We start from the raw sequence: 22,735 nt of genomic DNA on the forward strand, positions 1-22,735 counted from the left end.
ATATATTATGCAGTGGTTACGAGAAGCCATAGAATTTGTATGTGTAAGACAACAAAGTATCAAAAGTAAAAACTAACTCGTCCTGAGTCATGTTGTGATGGTTATCATACAACTCAAGTGCTCGATCAAGACAAGTATCTGCCTGGTCCTTGTTTATTCTACCAAACTTATACTGTTCCTCATCATCGTCAGGTACATCATTAGTCTTGTCTGACATAAGTTCATTATAGAGGTCAGGAGGCAGCTCAATTCTATCTATATCCTCATCTGAGGACTCTTCATTCTCCCTGTAAAGTAGTACCCATTAAATATATAATATCATAACATTGTTTAGTTCAAAATTAAAAACAAAACATCATTGAGAATCTGACAAATATTTATGCAAAAAGAAACACGGGCAAAAGTTCTAAAACACGATTATGATCAAGATTCAAGCTATTGAATCAAATTAAATAAGAAGATATAATGTAACTAACATGTCCTCCAGGAATTTCTCCCAGCCACCAGGATAAGTCTCACAAGTAATTTTATAGAACTCCTCATCAGACATAAGAGAGTCTATGTTAGCCTCACATATTTCATGTGTAAACTCAGGGTTTTCTGCAATCAGTTTACACACATCTACAGGACCTTCTCCAAGGTGAGAAGCTAGATTCTTGTTGACAAGTAGATCTTGTAATGCTGGTACAGACTCAGGTTCTGAGTGTAGGAACATCTCTAGTTCCTCTACTTCTGGAGCTTCAGCTTCTTCAGGCTGATTAACTTGTCTTACACATTCCATACAATCCAGTTGTTCTACTTTAATCTTTTTAGTCTCAACTCTTCCATTCTTATGTTTCCCTTTCTGGGACTTCTTCTTTTTGTTGGGAGATTTCTTCTTCTTATTGACTACAGGACTGTCTTTGTCACTGTCTGAGCTGTACCTCTCAGCGGGGTTTCTGGGATCAATATTAACAACCTCCTCAAGTTTTATCAACCCATCTTCATACTGATTCAGCAATGTTTCATCTGCGATATGAGATAATGGTTAATATATACGAAAAATGAGTTTTGAGACTACTGTGTCATCAAAAACAAATTTCACAAAATTTGGCAATAATTTGATCTATCACAGTAGCCTTTCTGAAGTGACTATTTGAAGTTGGAGCAGAAGTTCAGAGGTTGAGAGGTTCATTAATTGTTAGTTCATTATTTGTTTAACGGATGAAAATTAAACTTACACTGTGAGTAGGCTGAGGTATGTTCCTCCCATTCTTTAGTCCGGTAACATTCCAGTGGTTCATCTAGTGTCATAAAACCCAGTTCCACCAACTTATCTCTGTTGTCTCTTATTCTTTTGTATCTTTTGAGACTGTGTTCACACACACCTCCACAGTACCTGGCCCCTTCAAACAACTTCCACAGTGACATTATGTTCTAGATATAATTACAAACTAGATTTAGTTGGAAGCAACAGTTAGTTCATGATTTTATAACTCAACTTAGAGTTCATAATTTACAAAACAGATTCAATAAATGTTTTTGCCATGAAACGGACCAAACTGATCTTAACTCATATTCCACTCATCATAGCATATCGCTTCAGCATGTACAAAGGGCATAACCTCAATCAGTTTAATGTAGTGAAATGACTGGTGTGAATGAAGTAGTGTACTAATACAAGTTGGAGAGGATCAGGTAAGCTTAGTCAGCATCCATGATGTTACAAACCCTCTGGGACATTACTGCGCCCAGTCTCCAAAGTTACAGTAAATTCCTACTACGGACAAACAAACACAGACAAAACACCAACAAGAAACTGATATACACTAGCTAGCTCAGAGAGGAAATGAGTACCGGCTCAGGAGGTATGTCAAAACAGGGCGCCCTTTCGAACACTACTCGGGCTAGAATCAGTGCAATTCGGACACTACTATGCAACTAAACCATGCAAAACTATATAAGTACACCTATGCTGGCAAGGCAATAGGTCAGACTGCCAGTCCTGAAAACCAGTTCTATGATAAGGGTCACGCAAGCCCCGAAGGGTTAATACAAAATCAATAAATGTTTTTGCCATGAAACGGACCAAACTGATCCTAACTCATATTCCACTCATCATAGCATATCGCTTCAGCATGTACAAAGGGCATAACCTAAATCAGTTTAATGTAGTGAAATGACAGGTGTGAATAAAGTAGTGTACTAATACAAGTTGGAGAGGATCAGGTAAGCTTAGTCAGTATCCATGATGTTACAAACCCTCTGGGACATTACTGCGCCCAGTCTCCAAAGTTACAGTAAATTTACAAAACAGATATACATATAACTTATATTTAAATTGTGACTTAAATTTAAATCGTTAATAAATCTGAGGAAGGAACAACACAGGGTGATAAGTAAAACAAAATTTTAAGTAAAACAAAATTTAAATTTTATTGTCATATTACAATGAATAATAATATCATAATAAACATAGTTAAAAACTTAAACATCCGATAATAAACTCATGAATATTGGATATGCTAACGAAATTTAAAATAAGCTTTTTTACTATATAGTAGTGAACTACTCGAAGATTCGTCTCAATCATACATTTTTATCAGTGCAATTCAAAATTTAAATAAAAATTCTAAAGCAATAATAATAATAAATTTTCTATACAGTTACATAATTGAAACAATTATGGCCCCTTATTGAGGGCAGAGTATGTGTCTTTGTTGAAGTGTCCTGGTATAAACTTATCTGAGTGACTGCATTAAAATAATTTAAGGAGAGTTCTCTTAAAACTTTAAAACAATGGGGATAAATGGGGATAAATACTAAGACCTAATAAAATCAAAACAAAATGCAGCCACCTAATTTGTTGTTAAGCTTTCTCTCCTCCTACGATTGACTAGTGGAACCATCTTTGGCGCGTATTAGGAACTTAGACCATTACAAATACCGTGCTGTAAGTTTGCAAGGTATGTGGACTAAGTGGGTCGAGAGTACTCGACTTGAAAGTGGGTGTTGAGAATCCTCAACTAAACTAAAGATAATGACATCCAGAAGATGAGGCAGTAGAGTGACTAGTGAGTGGTAGAGGCTGAAGGAGAAGAAAAGTCACAAGGAGAAGGGCAGGGAGAGCACTATGATAATCATCTTATGATAGTTCACCAATAGCAATTTGTGCTAGAGAGCGGAAGGCAGTGATGCTGTTATCACTATCATCTCTTAAGATAGACCATGATGGTTGGTCATTAGAGGAATGCTCCTGCAGGGTTTCCCTGTAAGAGCAGCTGCACAGTGGACGGAAGAAGAGTCTGTGATAATTGGTGTCCAATACCTTACAATTTGGACACTGAGGGTCGCAGTTGTTGGCCACCCTTGCCTGGAAGGCTGCAAAGGTGATGTCATGGCCATGTAGGAGAGACATAACCTTCGTGTCTGTGATTCTGCTTGAGTAGCGAGGAAATAGTTTTTTGCTTCTTTCATCAATGTTATCCAGTATCTGACCCTGATTTATTCTGGGGTTCAGCAGGAGATGTTTATTCCAAGTAAATTCCATGAAGCGGGTTATTTCTTCTTTTGAGTAGCTGACAGCACCGTTCTGGACACTAGTCAGAAGGTCTATTTTGCTTCTGTTTAGTTCGTTGGACCAAGTTTTCCACGTTAGAAACTTACGTATCTCGTCAATATGGTGCTGGTATCGGTGGGCCTTTGCCTCCTCTAGCTGCAAGATGAGCCCTTGCATAAATGGGTCATTTATAAGTGCTTTTATTATACATTTTATAGTGACCATCTTGTAGGATATCTCAAGGGGTGGAATCCCAAGCGCAACAGAGGTCAAATCTTTGGGAGGATGGTGAGTGGCCCCGCTTATCTTCAAGAGGACCCTGGCATAAAAGTCTTTGAAAGTATAGAGGTTATCTTTTAGCCATATAGGAGCAGCATATAGAAGTTTTTGAGTACCACTGTTCTGAAGAGCATTCTGAGTGAGCTTGCATTCAGACCTCTGTGGCGGGTGGAGTTTTGGGTGATCCTGTGCCAGGCAAACCAGCATTGCTTGAGTTTGAAATTTGCGTGACCCTTGAATGCAAGCTTGTTGTCGATTGTTAATCCGAGAACAGTTGATTGATATGTATAGGTTATGGGTCTGTTGCCAATAATTAACGATCTGAAGGTTGTGACATCAGGTGCAGGTGAGGATGTTGGTGCGATCATTATGCACTCTGTTTTGTTTTTTTTCACAGTTCGGAATTAGTTTCCATTTACTGCACCTTTCTCAGCACTTAAAAAAGCTATTTGAGTCATTTGGCATCTGCAATTTATGATCCAAATTCCTACCTACCAAACGAGTTGTCATCTTAAAATTTTAAAATTGATCAATTAATGTCAACTGGTAACAAAATAAATGTTAAGATTTAAGACTACGAATATGTTTAACACACAAAATTGTAGTTTGTTGAAGATCAAACTTCTCTCAAAGTATATTTGCCTGTATAGCGCTCGATCTTATCCAACTAAACTTTGAGATTGAAACTTTTACGCTCCGCGCACGTACTAAAATTAATATATCCAATCGTGTAATGACCATTGTTAATGGTCTGGCCCGGCGCGCGCTACTTCGAAGAAATTTAGAGGAGTAACATCCGTCAAATCGTTGTATCACGTTGCGACCCCCACGGTCGTTTCACTATATTGTTCACTATATCGGTCACTTTATCGTCCTGACGATACAGGGGGAGCCGCGCACTTCGTGCGCGGCGGGTCATACAACGTATGACAATCAAATTGTGTGGCGCGGCATGCGATAAATTTAAAAATGCCATTCCTTTGCATCATACTTTTAAATGTTTATGCAGTTTAAGAATGATATAAAAATATATGGACACGTTCATTTAAGTTTGAGGATATTGGTAAACAAAAATAATAGTGTTTTTGACGATAGTGGCTTAATTTTGGCATTTGTTAACCTATCTTGTTTAAAAGTTTTAAACATTAGCCACGTGACTCACCGTTTTGGAAACAGAAATGAAACACCGCGCCAGAAGGAGTAGGGACCTTTTCCGCGTACAATTGGCAACATTCGGGGTTTGCGATAGCAAAATAAGTTTTTGGAAACACTTATGAAAGTTTCGGCAAAAGTGGAATGTAAAACATGAAATAAAATGTTTAAATAAATGAATAGTGAAGGTTTGATAAAAATTGAAGAAAACTGTAAAAAATGGTACGTGTCAGAGCAAAAAAAGTTGGGAAAAATCGCAAAAATATGAGCCAAAAAAGGTGTATAAAATTGTTCATAACTTTTTTTGATCATGTTAGGAAAAAAATTTTTTTAAGTGCAAAAAGCTGTAAATTTTGTGCGCGTCATAAATACAATCTTACGCCGCGCAAGACATTGGGATATGAAATATAAGTGCCAACGCAATTTTGTTTCGCCATTCGCGTTGGATCATGACACGTATGATTTGTATCATTCCTGCGACTCTTGAATCTTTGCAACGCTAACTTTCTTATCACTGTCAATTGCACTGTTTTTCTTTGTACTTAAACGATCACATTACCGTATTCAGTTGTTGCTGGCCTGTTCAAGATTTAACTTAACTAAGAAATATAAATTAGGCTAAAACATATAAGATTGTAATGAATTTGTACATGACGTACAGGGTCTTGGACGTCGTTCGGATATAAGGTTTAAATTTCTTGGTCTGTTGAACCACAGTTTTGTGAGACATAACAGATTTTGGATTTACATGTTTCATTTTCAAACAACCCCACCTAAGAAAAATAACACTTTACTGTGTAACTTGTACATTGTAAGGTAGATCCACATATCTTTAGCTATTTGACACTGGGATTCGAACCCTTGACCGTCTATTCAAATGGTGACAGCTTAGCCCACTCGGCCATCTAGTTTTGTTACATAGTGTCTCTTCGTTTTCAACCACAACTAGAATGGTAGCTTAGGATGTTAGTTTTGACTTCTGATCACGCCTTTCTTACCTTTTGTGACAGATTACATTTAACCGGGTTTACCCTTTCTAGCAAAATGTCAAGCACACCAGATTAACCGATTGGAGCGGAGAGTTGCGGATCAGTGGCAGCAGACTATCGTCCAATCAGTAAGTATTCATTTTTGTTATTTATTAAGTATTTATTTGCAAGTGTAATTGAACTGAAGTGATAGCTTAGGAACCATAATTCACAACATTCTGCCGACTCAAAACTTTGAAATAGTGACCAGAATTGATCGGTGATTCAGTTTTGAAGTTTAAAAGTGTAATTGAACTGGAGTGATAGCTTAGGAACCATAATTCACAACATTCTGCCATATCAAAACTTTAAAATAGTGACCAGGATTGATTGGTGATTCAGTTTTGAAGTTTAAAAATGTAATTGAACTGGAGTGATAGCTTAGGAACCATAATTAACAACATTCTGCCGACTCAAAACTTTGAAATAGTGACCAGGATTGATTGGTGATTCAGTTTTGAAGTTTAAAAGTGTAATTGAACTGGAGTGATAGCTTAGGAACCATAATTCACAACATTCTGCCGTATCAAAACTTTGAAATAGTGACCAGGATTGATTGGTGATTCAGTTTTGAAGTTTAAAAGTGTAATTGAACTGGAGTGATAGCTTATGAGCTATAATTCACAACATTCTGCCGTCTCAAAACTTTGAAGTAGTGACAAGAATTGATTGGTGATTCAGTTTTGAAGTTTTGAAGTGTAATTGAACTGGTGTGATAGCTTAGGCACCACAATTCACAACATTCTGCCGTCTCAAAACTTTGAAGTAGTGACAAGAATTGATTGGTGATTCAGTTGTGAAGTTTAAAAGTGCAATTGTGGTAATTTCTAACAACTATATAGTAGCTAACTTTATGCTCAAGTTTTATTTACTTACCATGACCACGTTATTAGCTTAGGAACCATAATTCACAACATTCTGCCGACTCAAAACTTTGAAATAGTGATCAGAATTAATTGGTGATTCAGTTTTGAAGTTTAAAAGTGTAATTGAACTGGAGTGATAGCTTAGGAACCATAATTCACAACATTCTACCGACTCAAAACTTTGAAATAGTGACCAGGATTGATCGGTGATTCAGTTTTGAAGTTTAAAAGTGTAATTGAACTGGAGTGATAGCTTAGGAACCATAATTCACAACATTCTGCCGACTCAAAACTTTGAAATAGTGACCAGAATTGATCGGTGATTCTGTTTTGAAGTTTAAAAGTGTAATTGAACTGGAGTGATAGCTTAGGAACCATAATTCACAACATTCTGCCGACTCAAAACTTTGAAATAGTGACCAGAATTGATCGGTGATTCAGTTTTGAAGTTTAAAAGTGTAATTGAACTGGAGTGATAGCTTAGGAACCATAATTAACAACATTCTGCCGACTCAAAACTTTGAAATAGTGACCAGGATTGATTGGTGATTCAGTTTTGAAGTTTAAAAGTGTAATTGAACTGGAGTGATAGCTTAGGAACCATAATTCACAACATTCTGCCGTATCAAAACTTTGAAATAGTGACCAGGATTGATTGGTGATTCAGTTTTGAAGTTTAAAAGTGTAATTGAACTGGAGTGATAGCTTAGGAACCATAATTAACAACATTCTGCCGACTCAAAACTTTGAAATAGTGACCAGGATTGATTGGTGATCCAGTTTTGAAGTAAGAAAGTGTAATTGAACTGGAGTGATAGCTTATGAGCTATAATTCACAACATTCTGCCGTCTCAAAACTTTGAAGTAGTGACAAGAATTGATTGGTGATTCAGTTTTGAAGTTTTGAAGTGTAATTGAACTGGTGTGATAGCTTAGGAACCACAATTCACAACATTCTGCCGTCTCAAAACATTGAAGTAGTGACAAGAATTGATTGGTGATTCAGTTGTGAAGTTTAAAAGTGCAATTGTGGTAATTTCTAACAACTATATAGTAGCTAACTTTATGCTCAAGTTTTATTTACTTACCATGACCACGTTATTAGCTTAGGAACCATAATTCACAACATTCTGCCGACTCAAAACTTTGAAATAGTGATCAGAATTAATTGGTGATTCAGTTTTGAAGTTTAAAAGTGTAATTGAACTAGAGTGATAGCTTAGGAACCATAATTCACAACATTCTGCCGACTCAAAACTTTGAAATAGTGACCAGAATTGATCGGTGATTCAGTTTTGAAGTTTAAAAGTGTAATTGAACTGGAGTGATAGCTTAGGAACCATAATTCACAACATTCTGCCGACTCAAAACTTTGAAATAGTGATCAGAATTAATTGGTGATTCAGTTTTGAAGTTTAAAAGTGTAATTGAACTGGAGTGATAGCTTAGGAACCATAATTCACAACATTCTGCCGTATCAAAACTTTGAAATAGTGACCAGGATTGATTGGTGATTCAGTTTTGAAGTTTTGAAGTGTAATTGAACTGGTGTGATAGCTTAGGATTCACAATTCACAACATTCTGCCGTCTCAAAACTTTGAAATAGTGACCAGAATTGATCGGTGATTCTGTTTTGAAGTTTAAAAGTGTAATTGAACTGGAGTGATAGCTTAGGAACCATGATTAACAACATTCTGCCGACTCAAAACTTTGAAATAGTGACCAGGATTGATTGGTGATTCAGTTTTGAAGTAAGAAAATGTAATTGAACTGGAGTGATAGCTTATGAGCTATAATTCACAACATTCTGCCGTCTCAAAACTTTGAAGTAGTGACAAGAATTAATTGGTGATTCAGTTTTGAAGTTTTGAAGTGTAATTGAACTGGTGTGATAGCTTAGGATTCACAATTCACAACATTCTGCCGTCTCAAAACTTTGAAGTAGTGACAAGAATTGATTGGTGATTCAGTTTTGAAGTTTTGAAGTGTAATTGAACTGGTGTGATAGCTTAGGAACCACAATTCACAACATTCTGCCGTCTCAAAACTTTGAAGTAGTGACAAGAATTGATTGGTGATTCAGTTGTGAAGTTTAAAAGTGCAATTGTGGTAATTTCTAACAACTATATAGTAGCTAACTTTATGCTCAAGTTTTATTTACTTACCATGACCACGTTATTAGCTTAGGAACCATAATTCACAACATTCTGCCGACTCAAAACTTTGAAATAGTGATCAGAATTAATTGGTGATTCAGTTTTGAAGTTTAAAAGTGTAATTGAACTGGAGTGATAGCTTAGGAACCATAATTCACAACATTCTGCCGTATCAAAACTTTGAAATAGTGACCAGGATTGATTGGTGATTCAGTTTTGAAGTGTAATTGAACTGGAGTGATAGCTTAGGAACCACAATTCACAACATTCTGCCGTCTCAAAACTTTGAAGTAGTGACAAGAATTGATTGGTGATTCAGTTGTGAAGTTTAAAAGTGCAATTGTGGTAATTTCTAACAACCATATAGTAGCTAACTTTATGCTCAAGTTTTATTTACTTACCATGACCACGTTATTATATCTACCTAGGATTAGAAAAATGTGCTTGAATGTGCTAGAATTCAACCGAATCTACACGCATTTGATTCGATTTGTCACCGATTTACCTTGGACCAGCAAATCGGATTAAGTAGGATTGGAGGTACCTACAGCCTTATAATCAAATCATCTTACTGATATAAAACTTTAAAGCTTTTGCGAAATTTTGCCCCATTTTGCGTTTTGCTCCGACCGAAAACAAGAAATACGGTATTTCTGCAATAGATTACCAATATATGAACAACTTGCTGTGACTTTGGAGGATTGTTTAATAAATATGATAACGCAGTTTTAACAAAATTAATGTTAGTTAGTAAATTTCTCTACGTCTACGGTCAAATTCTACAATGAGATCGACTACCATTTTGGTCGGCTGGATTCGGGACCTTTTGAAGTTTGCGCGCGCGTTTTCTTGCCTCTTGGAGTAGGGACCTCAGTGCTGTGTACACAATGTTTCCCGCCTAATTTCAATGCAAGCCCAACGGTCATAAAACCATTACTATTCTACACTTTACTCCATCTTGACATACTAATTGGATACCAGTTTAACTGTTTATACTCTGACTCCTCTTGTTTACACTTTTAACTAATGTCGTACATATTTTCAGTTCCTCTAGTCGTCAACCGTGTGACACTACAGACAGTCAATGGGTGATAATTGAAACCGGAATATCCCACATTGTATTCCATCAGCAAGCATGGTAAAGCACCAAACGATGATGAATGATGACATGGAAATAATGTTTCTAATTCAATGAATAACCCACAATGAAGATACATCGGACAAATCACTTCTTATATAGTTCTCTGCCGAAAAAACTAAACTTTATCTTTTCGTATCAACCAAAGAAACATTTCTTATTACTAAAATGTCAAAACTGCCAAATATTAATTGTATAATAGAATATTATGCTCATTTGGAGAAATAAAGACTTTATTTGTAGAAATTTGTGTTAAAAACCGACAACGATTAAGTGAGATATATTTGCGCCAGATATGTAATATTTTTATCGGCGGACTGATTTCAATATGGTATCTATTGTGATTTAAGACATCAATTTTGAGGAAAAATTTTAATATGTACGGTTAGAAAATCATTTCAGCTTTCTACACTTAACTGCACAATTTTTGTATTGTGTCTATCAGCCAAGAAATTGTTTAATGAAGACAAAAATTATGGGCGCAAATTCGTTCAATATTACCAAATGCGCGGAGGTTTCTTTTTACCATTTTAACAGATTTTATCCGATTTTTAAAATTCTTTCTGTGTGATCATGTGTAAACCTTTATGAATACATTGGTGTACTTCATTTGTCAAATGAAAACGAATAAACACACTAATCAAGCTGTCTAAGAGCGAGATGGCCGTATTTTCCCAATCTGCGCGTGAAAAGGTCCCTACTCCTTCTGCCGCGGTGTGAAATTGATTATTGCCTAAGTGTGACATTAAGGGCTTTTATGATATTTGTCCCGGCCCCTGTAACGCTGGGATGCTAGTGTTGGTGCAAAGTTCTATTTCAGAATTATACACTCAAAGTGGTTTAATCCATTGGGATACTGATGTGGTAAATTAATTCAATTTTTTCATTGTCTGCATCAATATCCTATTGGATCTGATCATTTGGATGTTATTTATTTGGAGGGCTTCGACGCCCCAGGAAAAGTTACCGGCTGGTGTAGTGGTGGTACTAGAGTTGGTTTAATTTAAACAGACGGCTTGACCTCGCGCGCGACAACAAGCATGATTTGCACGCGTGGCGTATTCCAATGTTCAAGCAGCTTCTGCACGTGACACAATTCAGACAACCAGAGTACAGGAATCCGCAAAGTTAAAGTTGCAAACTTTTGATCGGCCCGAAAGGGGACTTTTCTGGAGATTTTGAGATAACTCAACAATTATAACCAATTACGTTGCCTTGAATTTTCCTCCTGGAGAGGTAACGTTACTTTTAAAAGAGGAACATGTTACAAAAAACCGGAAGTCTCCAACTCTTTTACTTTCAAAGTTAAGCCCCATCCGGTCAGGGTTCCTGGGTGCAGCTGGCTGACGCCGAGTAGGGTGTTTTGGCCGTTCTAACATAAGACTTTTAAGAATTAAAGCAGCTGTATTGATCTTCCAAACCTACAACTTTCAAGGGCTAGAATTCGCTGTATTTTACCGTTAAAACATAACTTGTACTGTTTAACTTCATGATTGGGCCGTAATTCAAAAGCAAATTGGCAAGAAGTGGTGCTCACGGTTTCACTTAACGTCACTTATCGCTCAGTTAATATATATATATATTAATATATATATATAAGAGCGACCATGGTCTTAAGTAGTAGAGGCTCTTACGGGCATTGTCTGCTCGATACGCTAGGGACCCCAGATACACCTTACTAGACGTATTTTTGACCGTAGAATCGATTAAAAGTGGTTTTAAGATGATTGGACTGACTTTTTGGGGGTAAAATCGCAAAAAACAGATTTTTGGGCAAAAATAGGCCAAAAAAACCATGTTTTTTGATATTTTGAACAAGTTAATTTTGTTGGCATATCGGCAAAACTTGCATGGAGATAGCTAAAACACAGCCGCACAAGATGGTTTAAAAATTTGAAAAATCCCTCTATTTTTTTGGGGGTAAAATCCAAAAAAGTGGTAAAAATGTTGACTTTTTTGCTTGAAGTTTGAATAATTTTTTGCAGTTGTATTAAATCAACCCAAAAATAGTCACATCGTGTTTGCCTACATTTTTCCTTTCCGAGAAGTACCCACTTCATATACTTTATCGAAGTTTGAATATTGTCACTCCGCAAGCGTTTTTGCCAAATTTTCGACGCGCACTACGCGCAAAAGCATTTAGTTGTTATCAATTGGCATCCGCGCGTTCATCATAAATTTCAAACAGCTATAACTCAGCGAGATTATGTCCGTTCTAGCTCATATTTTCACACCAAATAGAAAACAATGTAATCTTATTGCTGACAAAATATGAATATAATTACTTTATTTGCCTTAGAGTAATAGACTGTCAAAGTTTAAAACGCGCATTGGTATAGCACGTGACTAATAAGGCCAAATTTATACTTCTTAACATATTATCGATCCTTAGACATCATACTATTGTGTCCAATTAGCGGTTAGGTCTCTAAACTCGTAGCAGAAAACACGTCTTTTTGCCCGTAAGAGCCTCTACTAAAGCGACAGACAGCCTGCAGGCATTTGATCCGGATACGAAATATCCTTCAAGTGTTCGGCATTTAGTAGCCCTAATTGGTTACTTCGTACCCAGGAAAAGTTACCGGCTGGTGGTGGTACTAGAGTTGGTTTAATTTAAACAGACGGCTTGACCTCGCGCGCGACAACAAGCATGATTCGCACGCGTGGCGTATTCCAATGTTCAAGCAGCTTCCACGTGACACAATTCAGCCAACCAGAGTACAGGAATCCGCAAAGTTAAAGTTGCAAACTTTTGATCGGCCCGAAAGGGGACTTTTCTGGAGATTTTGAGATAACTCAACAATTACCAATTACGTTGCCTTGAATTTTCCTCCTGGAGAGGTAACGTTACTTTTAAAAGAGGAACATGTTACAAAAAACCGGAAGTCTCCAACTCTTTTACTTTCAAAGTTAAGCCCCATCCGGTCAGGATTCCTGAGAACCGCCAAACGGTGCCCGCGGGGCAGCCACGCCCATTGCCCATATTTGGTCCAAATTAGGCCCAATTTAGCCAAATACCCTGAAAATGCCCAGAACCCAGGTTTAGGGTGCTCTACTTGTAGCTAGTGGTCTCCTGAACTCGTATATCATATATAAAATTTCATCAAGATTGGACAAAAATGACTGAGTTATGAGCCAAAAACCATATGCCCATATTTGGGCATACGCATCAAATTTGGTAGATTTCTTCCCATAAATTGGTCAAATATCAATATTTTTGAATGAGACTTACTTTATATGAAAGGTAAGTCTAAACTACATATTCTATTATCAATTATTCTCTGTAAGTTATTGCTTTACATCTGTTTAAATGTGGACACTAAGGCGAAAATACCCCAAAAAATGAACAAAATTGCCCAAATCTTCGTTTATTATATTTGTTATTCGCGATATTCGCGGAATTGATTTCATTAATTTGGAAATAACTCAATCAGTTTTCAAAATTTTTGCATGAGATTTTCGGAATCGACTCTAAATCGCATTTTCACTTTATTCTAGGAAGCCGATTTTTGATTTAGGCCTCCAAAAAATGCGGCGGCAAAATTCAGAATTTGGCCACCAAATTTTTTTGGAGGCCTAAATCAAAAATCAGCTTCCTAGAATAAGGTGGAAATGCGATTTAGAGTCGATTCCGAAAATTTCATGCAAAAATTTTGAAAACTGATTGAGTTATTTCCAAATTCCTTCCTTCCTTGAAATTTTCCATATTAATGAAATCTTAATCAATTCCGCGAATATCGCGAACGAAGATACGGGCAATTTTGTTCATTTTTTGGGGTATTTTCGCCTTAGTGTCCACATTTAAACAGATGTAAAGCAATAACTTACAGAGAATATGTAGTTTAGGCTTACCTTTCATATAAAGTAAGTCTCATTCAAAAATATTGATATTTGATCAATTTATGGGACGAAATCTACCAAATTTCTACCTGGGTTTTGGGCATGTCAAGGTATTTGGCTAAATTGGGCCGAATTTGGACCAAATATGCGCGTGGCTGCCCCGCGGGTTGACCATTGTTATTGATCTGGCCCGGCGCGCGCTACTTCGTAGCACTTGCCGCGCTACTTCGAAGAAATTTAGACGAGTAACATCCGTCAACTAAACCCCGCGGGCACCGTTTGGCGGTTCGGGTCCGGGACCCCCTCAAAAGTTCGGTCACTCGTCCTAGTTTGTTGGTCAACTACTATCTCGAAATCAAGTTTCACAACAAAATACCCATTGGCCCCCCCTCCCCCCTTAACAAGACTTTCATTTTGTCCGCTAGTAGGGGTTCTGCTCTGAAGGTCAGCCGGAGCTTGATTTCATGCCCACCGCTTGGTATTATTATCCCCAATTATATCATGGGGAACGTCTTCAGTCTTGGCTTTGCATCTTCAATTGCTCCAGTAATCAATCCACCGTGGACCATGAAATAGTGGCACAGTTTACTCACTTCTAGCGGGATGTGGCCACAAGTTAATGTAACTTAGTCTTAACCCTAACTCTAACCCTAACCCTAACCCTAAGTACTAGTACTTGAATTACAACACTTCAACAGCTGTAGAGATAAGAAACGTATCGGTATATATTTTACCTGGGGACCCCAGGCTATTATGTTCATAAACATAAATATAAATATAAATAAACATAAATATAAATAAAGATTCGGCGGAATGACAGGCTGAGCGCCGCCCAGTAATATATATTTTGATAAAATTTAAAATTTAAGTTTGGTGTGTAGATTAGTGTGGAAATAAAAAAGATATTTTATCATATCATATATTTTAATAATGTGACAATCAGATATTGTTACCATGGCAACACTACTGTCTCCAGTCTCCATAGAGTATATACCTTTATAATTAACCCCTTATCTCGTAGCAGACGGTAAAGCAATTGGCTGATTTCTATTTGTATTTTGATTGTCCTAAATGAAATTAGGCTAGCGGACAAAATAATTTCTATAAGTGAAGGTATTTTAGACCCTGGATCTAATTATCTGATCGGTGCTAATTGCTCAAGAATGATTTGTGTCTTGAGGATGTCATTTTAACAGATCAGCAGCGGGATTAGCAAGTTATGACAAAGGAAATACTGATTTATTATTATAAAGGGTCTCAATAAGAGGTCTCGACTGCCTAGGCGTCAGACCTTGGCAGTCGGTAGTTTTCCTCTGGCCCGGGATCAGCTGACCCTAGGGACCAGAGGATAAAGGTGTAGAAACTATATGTATCTACAAAACTTTCAAGGTTGTTTTTACAAGAGACAGGGCTTGCTGCGCAAGGGAAGAAAAGCGGGAGAAACACTCACAAATTATACAAATAAATATTATAAAACATAGCAAAAAGAAATTCAAACAATCCTACACTACTACAAATGTTTATTACATACTACAATGTGATACATGATAATTATATGCTGTATAGACAAGAAACAGGGCTTGCAGGGCAAGAGATGGATCAAAGGGACTAGTCACAGAGTGTAATATACAGTGATTCAGCAAGAACCCATTGCTGAATCTGGCACACAAAATACCACAATCAATACAAAAATATACAATATTATATCAAACAATATGTTTATACAAGAATCAGGGCATGCAGAGCAAGAGAAGAAAAATAAGAGAAAACTACCATCAACTGTATATACCGTAGTCCATCAGATAGGTAATCATTACTAATACACAAATCAGCAGGGCTAACAACAATATAAAATCCATAATAAATACTCAATCTACCCAATATACGAGTTAAAAATTGTATAAACAAGAGACAGGGCTTGCATAGCAAGGGAAGAAAAATAAGAGGACCAGGTAAAAAGTGTTTATTAGAGTACCCAGTGAAAATTAAACTTTAAAAAAAGAGTATTTACAGTGTATTATACACTCAAATATATTATATGTCTAAGACCATCCTGAGAATCCTGGCTGATCCAAGCAGAGCTGTCTTCTGGAGATTAGAGATGCTCAGATTGCAGTGGACTGCGTCGAGGTGTTTACGAAAGTTTATGGTGATAGTTCCTAATGCGCCTATCACCACAGGGACGATTGTGACCTTTCGTAAATTCCAGTTCTTCTTAATTTCTCTTTTCAGGTCTTGATATTTCAGAATCTTTTCTTGTTCTCTATCCAAGATCCGGGTATCTCCTGGGACTGCAACGTCAATGATGGTTGCTGCGTTGGTTACCTTGTCTACCAGGAGGAGATCCGGTCTACAGTGTTCGATAACGTGGTCCGACTGGACATGGAAGTCCCACAATATCTTGACTTGTCCGTTCTCCAGCACCTTCTCTGCCCGGTGTTCGTACCACTTTTTACTGCGTGGGAAGCCGTATTCCTTGCACAGACTCCAGTGCAATGCGGCAGCTACTTTGTCATGCCGACACTTATATTCTGTCTGTGAAAGTTTTGGGCACCCATTCAGTATGTGGTCTATTGTCTCGTAATGATTTCTGCAGAGTCTGCAGAGGGGAGAAGAGCCAGGTGTTTTGTCAATCCTGTGCTTCACGTAATTAGTCCTAAGTGCTTGGTCTTGGGCTGCTATCAACAATCCTTCTGTCTCCTTCTTCAAATCTTGTTGGGTGAGCCAGTTCCAAGAGGTTAACGGGTCTGCTGTACCCATCATCTGCCTTGGGAACTGTCCGTGCATCACTTTAGCAGTCCATTTCTCCTTGCGGATTTCCTCGCGTTGTGTTCGGTCAATATCTTTCTCTATCTCTTCACCCAAGAGTATCTTGTCTTTGACAAAGTAGTCCTTCAGAGCAATCAGTTCTGGGTCTCTACTTCTCACCACATAAGTGGTGAGTGCATTCTCCTCTCTCTTAACGACTTCCTCTATACTATGTAGCCCACGGCCACCCAGTTGACGGCTGACGTATAACCGATCAACATCTCCTTGGGGGTGGTGAGCTCCATGTATCCTCATCAGTTTCCGGGTCTTGACATCTAAGGCTTTGGTCTCCCCAGCATTCCATGAGAGAATTCCAGCTCCATATCTTATCACAGGTACAGCCCAGGTGTTAATCGCTTGTATACTATTCCTGCCATGAAGCTGGGATTTCAAAACCTTTTTAACTCTTCTGATATACTCTTTTGTAACCAGTGCTTTCATCTCTTTGTGCAGTATATCATTGGCTTCTAGTATTCCGAGATACTTATAGCCGTCGTCCTCCAACTCATGGATCTGTTCACCTGTGGGTAGGGAGATGCCTTCAAAAACGGCTCTTGCTCCCTTCTTCACCTTCACCACGGCACATTTCTCTAGCCCAAATTCCATTTTTATGTCACTGCTGAACTCTGCTGTGGTATTAACCAGTGTGTGCATTTCGTCTTCACTCTCGGCATACAACTTGAGGTCGTCCATATATAGCCTATGCGACACTTTCGGTTGACCTCCTCTCTCCAGAGAGTATCCTATGTCATGCTTATTCAAAAGAATGGACAGGGGTATAAGACTAATGATAAAGTGGATAGGTGAGACTGAGTCTCCTTGGAATAGACCTCTATTAATTTTAATTCTCCCAAGGGAAACTTTACCAAGCATCAGGTTAACATACGATTGTTTGAAGGAGGCTTCAAACAGGTCTATGATGCATGAAGAGATGCCACACATGGTCAAACAAGATAGAATCCAGGAGTGTGGGACGCTATCATACGCCTTCTTGTAGTCTATAAACGTCATGTTCAGGTTCCGCTTCCTTCGTTTACAGTTCTTCAGGATGAGTTTGTCTATCATTAACTGTTCTTTACATCCTCTACTCTTCTTCTTGCACCCTTTCTGCTCAGGGGGGAGGAGATTTTGCTGGTCTAAATGGTGGTAAATGGAATCTGAGATTAGACCAGTGAACAGTTTCCACATAGCTGATAAGCAAGTAATCGGTCTGAAATTGCCTGGGATGGGTCCTTTCGAGTGGTCCTTGATGAGCAGGTACGTGCGTCCCAATGTCATCCAGTCTGGGATATCAGCGTTGGTTAGGCAATTCATAAGTTGATCTGCAATCCTATTGTGGAGTTCATTAAAGTGCTTTATCCAATAAGCATGCAGTCCGTCTGTACCAGGAGAGGACCAATTAGTCATTTTCTTCACTCTATCTGCAACCAGGGTGTTAGTTATAACAAACTGTCTCTGTTCATCTGCTGAGGCTAGTGCTGTTCTGACATCCGGTAACCATTCAGCATCACTGTTGTGTTCAACCGGCTGCTCCCATATGTTCTTCCAGAACTTCAGACAAGAATCCTTGTCAGCCTCAGGGTGGGAGATATCCTGTTCTTCAGGGTTTGTTTGAAGGTTTCTGTAGAACTGCCTCTGGTTGTTTCCAAACAACTTGTTCTGGTGGTATCGTTCGCATCTTTTATTAAATCTCTTTATCTTAGCTGCTTTTGCGCGAAGACGTTGCTTGAGCTCCTCAATGATGCATGGTATACCCTTTTTCTTCAACAGAGGGTGACGTCTGTTGAGCCCTTCTAGTATTTTTTGTTTAAGGGTAGTACCTTTCTTCTTCTCCTCAAGGTAGGAGATGTCTTTCCTAACCTGGGTAATCTTATCTTCGATTCTTCTTTTCCATAGTGGAGTTTTCCGTTTCCCTGTATTCTTATTTGCAGGTTTTTCACCAAGTCTTTCGCTGACTAAATGTGCCCCTGCAAGCAATAGGGTGTTGGTTTCAGTGATTGAAGAAGTTGGAATCTCTGCTATACATGAGTTGATGAGAGATGTTTCCTCCATAAGCTTCTTTCTGTTCACATGTCTCAGGGGCTTGGTTTCTATCACTGAAGGGTCTTCTAGGAGCCTTTTTAGCCGTTCAATGATTGCCTCCTTGTCAAAATCAGGTACCGTTGTGGTGGGGGTGAGTTCTTCGGCGGCGACAGTTGGGATAGTTGCATCCCTCAACGTCCTGATTGCTTGGGAGACTGTGGGTAAAGCTTGAGTTGTCGTTGTTGGAGCCTCTTCCACTACGCTAGGTGGAAGAGTACCTCGAATCTCCAGTAGTTCTATGTCTGAAAGGAGATTATTATTTCTGATTGACCTTGCTTGGTCTGCCAATCTTTGTTCCGTACAAGTGAAGAGTCCGGCATCATCCCACAGTGATCGGAGTCTTCTCCTGTAACCAGAGCGGGATGGTTGGCTCTGGTAATACAGCGTCATGAGCTGTATGTTGTCCTCCTTGCTCCACGTGTGCCGAGTGGAAGTCTCCGTGCGAGCCTTCCTGTCACGTCGAGCTGGAGGGATGATGTTAGGTTGTTGATCCTGCTCTGACCCATTAGTAGGGAGAGTAGGAGAGTTTGAAAAATTTGAGAGAGAATTCATATCATAACTGGGGGACTAAGTATACTTACTTAGTATACCCCCTAGAGAGTTGGCAGGGAAAACAGAGCACTGAGCGTTGCCCCGCGTCGCCCAGCTCCCCAGGTAGCTACCTCCTGGGTAGTAGACCCGTTAGTAACCATTTAACCCATGGCCACGCATCCTTTTGTCACGAGTCCACAACTTAAGATTGGGGGACTTATGCGGGTCAGTCCATGCCCGATAAGAAAACCACTAGGTGTCAATTGCACCTAGTCAACAAACCAAGAGCTAGAGCAGAAGGATACAAGAATTTAACCAACGAGAGGCAAGAAAGGGAATTAACCGGGGGACAATTAACAAACAATACAATGAAATATAAAATGATTACAATGTTATAATTACTCGAGTATAGTAACATTATAGATAGTAATATTTCCAAAGGAATGATATTCTTTCAGTACCAGCAGTCTGTGCTGCTATGATATGGAATAAAAATCAGGGGATATATTATCTTAAAATACTGCTTTCTCAGTTACAGATATTTTTCTTGGTTTTTCCATTTTGTGCTTTTTTTTTCTTTTTTTTTTCTTTTTAACTTTTTTTGTAATTTTCTTTTCTTTTTTCCCTCCTAAACATGAATATTAAGCAAGTACAAAATCTCATGATAACATTAAGTGATGTTGAGAAGGGACATAAGAGCCTGAGGTTCTGGTGGTCTACAGGTGTTTCACCAGCTGTTTGATCAAGTTCTAGCCCGTTACTTGGACTAGTAACGGGGGAACTAACAGTGTTAATAGTTTAAACTTTGTGCTATAACTGAACCTCAGGAAGAAGACATCTGGCAATGCCAGGGAGTGAGTAGCTCTAGCCGGCAGCCATCCAATGGACTGCTGCCGTTACCGACCCCGGGGGTGCTGACCACGAGTATCAGCCTCGGACCCACTACTCACTAGCTCTGGTGTTCTGAGCGGGGGCCTTATTATTATTATTATTAGATTATCAAGTTCTGACAAAGGAAATGCTGATTTATTATTATTATTATGCCTACCCGACAAAAAGACAGTCCGAGCGCAGACAAAATGAACGTGTTAATCCCAAACCATGGATACTGCCCTGGCTTGAAGAAGCTATAGAACGTAAAAATCAGGCATATCATGATTTTGTTAAGGAACCAGTTGATAGGAACCAGCTAAAATATGACCGTTTGAAAAAGTTTTGCACCAAACACGTTGACAAAGCCAAAAACATACACTACAAAAAATTCTTTGAACAACACAAAGATAATTCTAAGAAGCAGTGGCAGATGATTAACGGACTTCTGAATAGGAAACCAGCCAAACCTACATCGATAAAACTGTCGGACGAAAACGGACAAGTCAGCACTCCGGCAGCAGTAGCAGAAAAATTTAATGATCACTTCTCAAACATCGCTCCAAAAATTAAATCTGAAATTAGTAGTAGGACCACTTTCGATCCTGGTGGGGCCCAGGGGACACTACGTAACCCTTCTCCAAATAGTATCTACATAAAACCAGTCACAACTACCGAAGTTCAAGACGTTATTAACCTATTTAAGAATAAAGCTACTCTTGACACCAAAATCCAACCACTCAAAATTGCCAACAGCTGTCATAATTTTACCACTGTATTGGCCCACGTTGTTAACAGCTCGTTCGAACAAGGGGTCTTTCCCCAAGCCTTGAAAACGGCAAAAGTAGTTCCTGTACATAAAGGTGGGTCTAAAACTGACATCAAAAATTACAGACCGATATCTCTACTTGCCACTTTCTCAAAAGTCTACGAAAAGCTTATGCACAATCGAGTCATAAATTTCTTGGATACCTACAATATTCTTTGTGAAAATCAATACGGCTTCCGCCCAGGTAGGTCTTGTGAACATGCACTTCTTAATGCTAAAGACAGAATCCTCAATTCAATGTCTAAAAAGCAAGTTACTTTGCTCCTTTTGATTGACTTTAGCAAAGCCTTTGACCTTGTGGATCACTCCATACTCCTGAATAAGCTCGAGCACTATGGCATAAGAGGTCTAGCTTTAAACTGGTTTAAATCATATCTTATGAACAGAAACCAGTTTGTATCAATTGGATCCTCTGAATCCTCAGCCAATCCAATTATTTACGGTGTACCCCAAGGTTCAATTTTGAGACCTCTCCTTTTTATAATCTACATAAACGATCTTCCTCAAATATCAGAAATAGCTAATTTCATCATGTACGCAGATGATGCAAACATTTTCCTAACAGGAGAAAATATAAACGAGGTTTATGATAAGCTCAAAATTCTTAGCGATGTCTTAGTTAAATGGGTAGATAGCAACGGATTAGCTCTAAATCTTAAAAAAACGAATTATATGATCTTTTCTCGACAAAGAAACCTCATTTATCGCGATGTAGTAATATCTGGTGTCACAATCGAAAGAAAAACAGAAGCCCGTTTCTTAGGTGTTATAATAGATAACAAACTGAACTGGTCGCAACATATTTCTGCCATGAAAATGAAAATGGCCAGATACATTGGAGTCATGTACAAACTTAAAAAATATTTGCCTCTGGAAGCACGTTTACAAATATATCACAGCTTTGTGCAGTCTCACCTTAATTACTGCTCCCTCGTCTGGGGTTTTGCTGCCAAATCCCATATAGAAACACTATTTGTTAAACAGAAAATGGGTCTTAGAGCAATACTACCAGGTTTTGTTAATTACTGGTACAAAGATGGTACACCACCAGCAAGTACCAAGTCTGGTTTCTATGTACACAAAATATTGACAGTTCATAGTATCATCGTAAAGAACGCATTAGTTTTTATACATAAGCTAAAAAACTTCCCAAGTCTAGTGCCTCCCTCTATAAAGAAAACAATACCTAACAGTGCACCAATATTTAACGTCGCCGATCCGGATTCGAGTCTTACAACTTTATGGTCAGATGAATACAGTAAACACCCTTACAATAATTCAGTATTCTACAAAGGTCCACTATTAGCAATAAACAGATATAGTGTCGCAGCAACTTCCTTGCCAAGTCTATTCAACCTTAACATCTACAAAAGGTGCATAAAAAACATGCTCATTGATCAACAAAACGAGGGCATTGCAGACGAATGGCCTAACTTTATGCTATACAATATTACGGGACTAAGGAAATCAGAGCGCAACATCAACCGTAATGCTAATAATAACTCTGTCCCATAAGCACGCCATCACAGAATCAATTTCACTGCATACCATCTCAGTTACACTGCCATCAATTCGCCAGCAAAAACGGCATGACGCTATGCGACTGATAACAGTCGT

The 22,735-nt window shown here is 38.4% G+C and overlaps 2 protein-coding genes and 1 long non-coding RNA gene across 3 annotated transcripts in view; 1 reads left to right on the plus strand and 2 right to left on the minus strand.

The window, feature by feature from the left end:
- The window catches only part of LOC134815810 (uncharacterized), a 67,124-nt gene extending 56,372 nt beyond the window's left edge, over positions 1 to 10,752 (plus strand). Inside the window, exons 2-3 of the long non-coding RNA XR_010160299.1 lie at positions 6,010 to 6,086; positions 10,066 to 10,752. This is a non-coding gene — a long non-coding RNA (uncharacterized LOC134815810). The remainder of the gene's footprint in view (positions 1 to 6,009; positions 6,087 to 10,065) is intronic.
- Positions 1 to 22,735, minus strand: part of LOC134814714 (uncharacterized) — a 75,960-nt gene that overhangs the window by 3,483 nt on the left and 49,742 nt on the right. The window contains exons 2-4 of the mRNA XM_063822897.1: positions 1,221 to 1,416; positions 477 to 1,008; positions 78 to 287 (exon numbers count right to left, since the gene is read on the minus strand). Of these exons, the coding sequence (XP_063678967.1) occupies positions 78 to 287; positions 477 to 1,008; positions 1,221 to 1,410 (932 nt within the window). The 5' untranslated portion in view covers positions 1,411 to 1,416. The remainder of the gene's footprint in view (positions 1 to 77; positions 288 to 476; positions 1,009 to 1,220; positions 1,417 to 22,735) is intronic.
- Positions 16,033 to 19,440, minus strand: LOC134815551 (uncharacterized). Its single transcript, XM_063824091.1, has one exon. It carries the CDS (start codon positions 19,438 to 19,440, stop codon positions 16,033 to 16,035), a length of 3,408 nt encoding a protein of 1,135 aa, XP_063680161.1.

Source organism: Bolinopsis microptera, chromosome 5 (genome assembly GCF_026151205.1).
Source record: "Bolinopsis microptera isolate Bmic1 chromosome 5, MBARI_Bmic_1.0, whole genome shotgun sequence".
In the NCBI taxonomy this organism is placed as follows: Eukaryota; Metazoa; Ctenophora; class Tentaculata; order Lobata; family Bolinopsidae; genus Bolinopsis; species Bolinopsis microptera.